This window comes from Musa acuminata, chromosome BXJ1-10 (genome assembly GCF_036884655.1).
Source record: "Musa acuminata AAA Group cultivar baxijiao chromosome BXJ1-10, Cavendish_Baxijiao_AAA, whole genome shotgun sequence".
NCBI classification, from domain to species: domain Eukaryota; kingdom Viridiplantae; phylum Streptophyta; class Magnoliopsida; order Zingiberales; family Musaceae; genus Musa; species Musa acuminata.
The window spans coordinates 35,607,353-35,615,117 of NC_088336.1; the positions used below are offsets into that span (position 1 = coordinate 35,607,353).

The following is a 7,765-nucleotide window of genomic DNA, read 5'->3' on the forward strand; positions in this document are numbered from 1 at the left end:
TTGTTCATATTTTCATCTCTCAAACTTCATGCGAGGAGCAGATAGATTTCATGCATTAGATTTGATATCAGACTTGGGAAAACATCACTGAATGCACTCTTGGGCGACTTTAATGACTTGTTGTATATAAACTATTCTTCGCTGACATGAATCATCTTGTCAACTTGTCAAAAGGAGCACATAGGCAACTCTGGTTTGCATCCAAACAATCCCTCTCTTACTTGGATGGAAGGTAGAGTATATTTCCTGACATGGAGCATAACCTACGCTTCCACCACTGTTTCTGCGGTGAACATATATTGACATTAGAAAAGTGCAGTCTCACATTATTGATAAGATGCAGGGGGAATTTAAAGCAGAAAATGGAGGTTATAGGCATTGCATAATATGAACCATCCCCAAAATCTATAAAAGATCAGAATTTGATGCATAATGCAAGTTGCTGAGCAAAAGCAGAATAAGAATACACAAGTTCCAGTTCAGAATTTATTAGCAACAAGAAGAACAAGCATTGTTCACTCTGCAATGGAAACTTTTAGCCATTGTCAGGAGGAACTAGTTGGAGATGCACTGATTATTCTCACTTCACATTAGGTTTTGCTTAAAGTCCAATGCACTGAAATTGTAAAGAAGGAAAATGATTCAAAACCAGCTGGAAAACAACAAATTAAATACATGATCTATTTTGAGATTCTGATTCTTAAGTTTTTGCCAGCTTTTGATTCATTTGATAACTGTCACTTTCTAGCTGTACTAGAAGCAATCTGCCAAAGAAACTCTGCATAATTGTCAGCTTGGCCTCCGCAGATACTGAAGAAGATTGCATTTCGAAACTTGAGGAGAAACCTTCTTATGCTCACAATAAAATGTAGGATCAATGCGGGATTCGTGAGTAATACATCAAAGGTCCCTTTTGACCTGTAGGAGACTGGAACGCGGTGGGGCTTGACAGAAAAAGGTTATGTCCTTCTGAAGTGATTCCTTGATTCATGAAACTGGCACTGACACTTGAATATGCATTCGGAAACTAGATTCTTGGGTAATCTCTAATATGATGTTGCAATGGATAGCAGGACAATGGCCTATTAGGCAAAGTGCTTGTCGAATTTGATAGGCAGCCTTTTAGATCAGCCTCATGCTTGGGTGAGCAATCGATCACAATCACCTTGTCCAGTGTATGATGAGATGAGGTGAGCTTTGTACTCGATTTCCTCTGCTGAGTTTGTTGATCCCTACAACCATTTTGCAGTGAAGCCCATGCAAAGCCACCAACTGAGGTGCTAGGGAGATCTAGGGGCATCTGGTGATCACCCATTGGTAAACCTGAGCCAATGGCTGGAGATCCACTCGAAAGCTGATTATGCTGATATGGAGAAATCTCATGCTTCAAGTGATTGTTGCTGGAAGCACAATGATTCACCTGTTGTGTGCAATCCAATGCAGTAGTTTGAGGTTGCACAATCTCTTCATGGTTCACCACCATCAAATTTTTGCCCATCAACCTTAGTATAGGACTGGAAACAGAATGAATCTGTGATTGATGTGATGGCCTAGGTGAAGATATCTTGACAGCAAAATCTAGTGAACTTTTCACGGAAACTGACTGATGTGGTGGTCTGATGTTTGAGTTTTCTTGTTTCCAATTCTTCAAGTTCCTATCTTGAGTTGCTTCAATGCTTTCTGCAGATGGAGTTGCTAAATGTATACTCTCTCGGGTATTAACAGCTATGGACAATGGTTCTACATCTGAAACTTGGGATTTCGAATCAGTTGACACAGGTGATCCAGATGGTTCCCCTTCACTGGACAAATTCTTGAAAAAAATTGCTTTCATTCTAACAGAGTCAATTGATGAATTCTTTTCAGGCATTTCAAGCCCCTCATCACCATGACCAGTCAAACAACCACTAGACTCCTGAACTGAAAGAGTCTCAGCCTGACATTCTTTAAGCTGAATTGTGCAACAATCTTTTTTGGCTTGGATCTCTTGGTTTCCAATGTCAATTGATGATCCTTCACCAGAAAACCTCTGTTGCTCATCAAATGCTTGCTTCAATTGTTCTGCATGGGCTTCAATTTCAGATGTAGTCTGTGCATGTTCTACACATGAAGGAGAACCCGACTTGGTGCTGAAAGGTAGTTCAGCCTTTTCTGAGTTTTCAGGAACAGCTTTGATCATGGAAATTCTAGTCGCATAATCTCCAGAGTCAGAAGTTTCGATTTCAGTGTCAGAACATTCGGCTCCTGAAGAAAGATTATTCGAAGTATTGCTTTTCTGCTCTTCCACTATGTTTAAATGTTCTGTATCATTTCTTCTGCTTGGTGATACATCATTCATGTCCTCTCCTCCAAACATTGTAATACTACTTGGAGTATAAGATTGATGAGATCCCATTGTTCCTGTCTCTCTTGTTCTAAGAAGGTGAATATTAACAGTAGGACTACACACACCCGCACTGTTAGATGGTGAGTTTTTTCCTTTTTTCATATCAGTCCTGTGCTTTTGAAGCTTTTTAGAGATAAATGGTTTCTCAATTGCTCCAAGTTTCCTAGGTTGCAAACAAACTCGACTCCTTACGACAGTATTCTTCTTCGAAGTTGTGTTCGTTTCATCCTTCAACAATGAACAGCAACTCCTTGAAAGAACCATTTTGCTGTTCGAATTGCTATCAGAATCCTCCCAAGTTGCCATGTCAGTCTCTTTTGATTTCATTACTGATGAGCATATCAAGCTCCCTGATGATCTTGACAATTTCAGGATAATACCATTTGCCAAATTAGCACCTTCAGAAGGCCATCTGGAACTTGAAGGTAGTTCAGGGGAATCTCTCTTACTTTCATCCATGCTATGAACTGGATTATGCAGGAAATTAACTCTCTCTGTCCCTGGAGAACCAGTCAAGTTTCCATTAATGGACTGGAGTTCGCTGGTTATAGATTCCATATCCTCCAAGGTACTACAATTCTCCTTTTTGTTCATTTTTTGCAGGATATCTGCTCTTTTTTCATGGTCTCCTGAATCTGATACATGTGATGGAGACTTATCACTCTTCTGATGATTCTCTGTCTCACAATCTACTTGGGCTGCAGCTTGAATCTGGTTATCACATTATAGAATTCATGATATTAAATTGCAATATTGCTATGGAATGGAAATCTGGGGTAAAAATATCACATTGAGCATGTAAACTAGATCTTGTATCACATTAAACTGCAAGTTGCATGTTGCCATTGAACATCTCAAAAAAATAAAAGGTTGTAGTAAAAATTAAAAAGAACCATCTACTTGATTAGAAAATTTCATTACTTTGAAAGGGCCAAAAATTGACCGTCAATTGCAACTCCAAATAAATTAAGAGAAAAGGTACCTTAAGCAACATTAATAAGGCCATCAAACTAGATGCTATAAATGTAATCATGTTGGATTGATTTTGCTTCAGAATTCAATAGATTTATGATTTGATCATGCAAAAAAAAAAAAAATGAAGTATCTAATTGAAGAAGTAAAAAAGAGTTCCTTGTGCAACACAATTTGATATATCCAAATTACTTATAGAATTTAATATTCTCTCTTTTCTTCAGCTTAGAATAAACATGAACAATGGCATGCGAGGATAAAAATACCTGTGACTGCAGCATATTCAATGAGATCAATTGCTGTTTCTGTGCCTTCAGTTTCTTATTTTCCAAGTGTTTCGATGCAAAATGCTTATCCTTGTTTTCCTTTGGTTCTTTTGCATGCTTCCTCAACTTAAAGTTCTCCTTTGACAATTTTTGACCTTTGAATTTAGATAAAATCCTAAGTTTTACACCATTTGGATCGGCAGAAACTGCTCCATTTCCATTATTTGTAGAATCAGTTGGTGACACCTCTGGCCTTTTGGTGTGAGCAGCACAAAAGCTATTAACTGGTGCTGCAATTAGTGATAGTTCAGAAGCCCAGCTTGTACCATTCCTCTTATCGAGGTCTTCAAGAGTGAAATGGCAAGAAGTGGCATAGATATCCATCATCAACCTCCTCTTTCTTGGCTTCACTCTATGTTTGGGAACATTACTCATCGCCGCCTTAGAGTTAGACCCCATGGAAAGACACTGGTCCATATGAGCATTCAAAGTGGTGATTAAAGTGCAGGAAAATATTCTGCAAACAGGGCAAACATTCAAAGCTATAGAATGCATTTCTGCAAGATCTTCTGCTTTACTAGTCTCCAAGATGGTATCCAATTTGGGTATCAACCTGTTCTTCTTTTCCAAAGGTTCACACAACTTCTCAGGAGTCTTGCCAAGATCAATAACCTCTGGCTGAAACTGTGCTTTGGAGGAGCTTCCGCTTAATGATACCAAGCACGGAAGTCCACTGATCCGGCTTGAAATCTCTTTAGCTTGTTGAGGTGTTCTCATTGTCTGAGAAGTTCCATCATCACTATGACTCAGCTCATTCACAGTAAATCCTCGACAAAATGCAGACTTCCCGTCTTCTGGTGATGGATTTATGGTTGGATCCTGTAGAACGCTAGCAAGTGCTCCATCAGAAGGACCAGCATCTGCAGGCTCAAGAACATCAAAGTGTGCTGCAATTCTTTCTGGCTTTGAACAAGCAGCAGGCTGAACCAATTGTGCTACCTTGCAGAGACTCTGAGTTCTCACTGTATCAGGGTTCTCGAATGGTGGCAATAAATCATTGACACCGTGCTTCAAGTAAGGTTGCAAGAACTGTGCAGCGAATGGCCAAGAAGCCTCAATTCCTTTACTCCGTGATGTAAAAACATAATCTCTGAATGGAAAACACCAGATAAGTTTAGTTTCTGCTACCAAATCACAAGTTTCAGAACAAGTCCTAAGCAAACCAAATATTGTTATGAACTTGTTTTAATCATGGCATATGCTGATTGCTATACTATCTTCCTTTGTGATCAAGGAATCAGACACAGAGTTGTGTCACTAGTAACAAAAAGGACAGCCTTTTGCATCAGACAGCATGATTAGTTAAGCCCACAGACAAACTGTACTATGAATAAAAATCATAACCCTGACATCTAAAAAGAACACCCACATATATCATTTCATTGATCAAAACGCAACTAAGAGAGATAAAATCACAAAGCAAAACCAATTAGTTGGTGTTGATAAATCCCCAGAGACCGAATGTAAACAAAATAACAAAGCAGAGCAAATTACATGCCCACCAATAGCCACTTCCAGGAAGAAGAACAATATGGAAAAAGTGCTGATTTAGAACTAGAGATGCAGAAATTACATTTGTAATTGAAGATTTAAAGAAAGAACTTGTTGAGAAAAAGGAGGGTTCTGATTGATAATACCAACAATAATGTCTCCACAGGAACCAGTGTTACCTTACAGAGAAATTTGGGATTCTTCTCTCTTGAAGGACTACAGGATCTCTCTCTTGGGAGGGAATGCTGTCGGGAGAAGCCCTCACAAGAGTTCTCACTGCTGGAAGCTTGGAGGAACACGAAGGACCTGCAGGGTTTTCAGTGGATAACATCTGAAGAGGGCCCTCTCAATGATCTCTGGATGATCCTGCAGTAGTGTGCTTAGCCTCCAGCATAACAAAAGATTTGAGCTTCCATATAACCCCTCGAAAGGACAACAGGATCACCAGCGACCAACACAAAACCAACCACCCATTTTCTCCTCTCTTCACTGGATTTGATGCCTGCAAAATGAGGGGAGAAGATATGAAGCTAAGGGCAAAGGTATGAACTCAACGTAGAAATCATGGACCTGCAGTACAAGATGGAGAGTTGGAGAGCATTATTTCATGTCCACATGAGACTGGATTCATGGGGCTCAGACCAATGGAGTTGAGAATTAGGCTGCCTAAAGGCCTAAGATCTCAAGGCCTCTTATGGAAAGAGGAATGCAAGGTGAAGTGAAAGTTGAAACTTACAAAGTGTCATTTTATGTGCAGCAGAACTAACACAGTCAAATCAGGAAAAGACCAAGGGAGGGAGGAGGAGGAAAATGAGACTTTGTCAAAGAAACCCATCACATGAAATGATGAAGAGAGGAACCAGGGTGGGAAATTGTTCTCCAAGTCAAGAGGGAGAAACAGCAGCTTAGAGCAACTCAAGAGAACATCTCATGAGTAGGAAAACTGTCGAAAGATTTCCATGGAAGATGACTGGAAATTTATACAGGTTGAGAGGAAAAGCAGGCCAAGATATTACAGAGTTGTTTCTCTAATAGATCTCAGAATCAAACAAAAAAGCAGCGTATGAATGATAGGAAGCCCATCAGCAGTAAATCTGAAGGCAGCATTGTCATTTGGAGGAACCAGAGACTCCACATAAATCCAAGATCTAATTGAAGCAACCAAAGATTGGAGTGGGGAGAGAGTAAGAGAGAGAGAGAGAGAGAGAGAGAGAGAGAGAGAGAGAGAGAGAGAGAGAGAGAGAGAGAGAAATCAGATAGGAAGATCCAACGAGAACATGGCTGATGCTAGCAGAAACAGTCAGCCATCACAATGGAATCCCAAAGAAAATGTGTAACCAGTACCTCACGGAATCCTCAGAATAAAACCATTGGGGGTAAAGAGAAGAAAGAAGAGAAATTTATGGAGGAAACTAAATGCATAAAATCACATCTCAAGTTTCACCAGCTGGCCATAACCATGCATGGATGCTGAAGGAAGTTCAAACAAATCAAGCTGGCTTCATGGATCTCAAATGACAGGAAGAGATGAAGTCTGCATAGCTCAAGAGACCTTCTCCTCGCCTTTACACATCACAGTTAATGGATAGGAAGAAATTAGAGATCAGAAAGCACCATCGACTCACACATATCCATGGCATCAGGTTCTCCACTAAAAGCAAAACTGTACCATAAACAGCAACATAGATAGAGAGAGAGAGAGAGAGGCAAAGGATATGAAGGGATTTTGAAGGAGCTGTCATATCATGCACCGACTCTATTATCATTTGTGTTTCCTCTCTCTCTCTCTCTCTCTCTCTCTCTCTCTCTCTCTTACTCTGCTGACACTGTGAGCTAATCAAATTTGTGATAGCCTTAAGATCTGAACATAGATTTGAACCATGGAGATATCATTCTCCTATGGTCTCTCACTACTGGCAACGAGACTTTGCTTGTTATTTTACTGAATCTAAATTCTAAGGGAACTGTTTGCCTCCCATCGTAATGCTTGTGGGAAATTGCTTTGCAAATTACAAGGGCCAGAATGTATTCTACTAACAGTGTAATCATTTAAACTCTCACGAAGTTTGAGAAGACTTGGGTCAACAATGCATTCATTCAGACACCAGTTTCTCGGCAGATCCGACATCTCTCTAGAATAGTGCTTCTTTTTCCAGGTATAATGCACTAATTTAATGTACACAAGGACTTGTCATGACTCCTCAGGTGAATTTACCAAGAAATTATCAATTGATTTCCTCCTAAACGTGGCATAAGCTGAGAAACGTTGGCTCAACTTCAAAAAGAAACAAAAAAAAAATTACATCTTTGACCGGTTTGATTGAGTTACTGAATCTAAGAAATATCAAAAGACTTGGATCCAATTAATTGGTTTTATTGACCATGAAGAATTGACCGGTCCACTCTTGACTCAGCTGGTTTAAGAATTATATTTAAATTGACTAAGGTCGTCTCTTCCTCCGATTTATAGTGAATCGAATTGGATCTAATTAATTGATTCTATTGACCATGAAGAATTGACCGGTCCACTCTAGACTCAGCTAGCTGGTTTAACAAGTATCTTTAAATTGACTAAGGTCGCCTCTTCCTC

At 39.6% G+C, this 7,765-nt stretch overlaps 1 protein-coding gene across 7 annotated transcripts; it reads right to left on the minus strand.

Moving 5' to 3' along the window:
- Positions 1-464: 464 nt before the first annotated feature.
- Positions 465-6,913, minus strand: LOC103969733 (uncharacterized). 7 transcript variants are annotated; one of them, XM_018818772.2, is made up of 4 exons: positions 6,801-6,913; positions 5,355-5,677; positions 3,625-4,774; positions 465-3,097 (listed from the first exon to the last, which is right to left on the minus strand). In XM_018818772.2, the coding sequence occupies exons 2-4, from the start codon at positions 5,504-5,506 to the stop codon at positions 1,028-1,030; spliced, it is 3,372 nt and encodes a 1,123-aa protein (XP_018674317.2). In that variant the 5' UTR covers positions 5,507-5,677; positions 6,801-6,913; the 3' UTR covers positions 465-1,027. The 7 variants fall into 7 exon arrangements, with proteins under 7 accessions (XP_018674317.2, XP_018674316.2, XP_009381659.3 ...); XM_018818771.2 differs by lacking the exon at positions 6,801-6,913 and adding an exon at positions 6,620-6,762; XM_009383384.3 differs by lacking the exon at positions 6,801-6,913 and adding an exon at positions 5,912-6,758.
- Between the last annotated feature and the right edge of the window lie 852 nt (positions 6,914-7,765).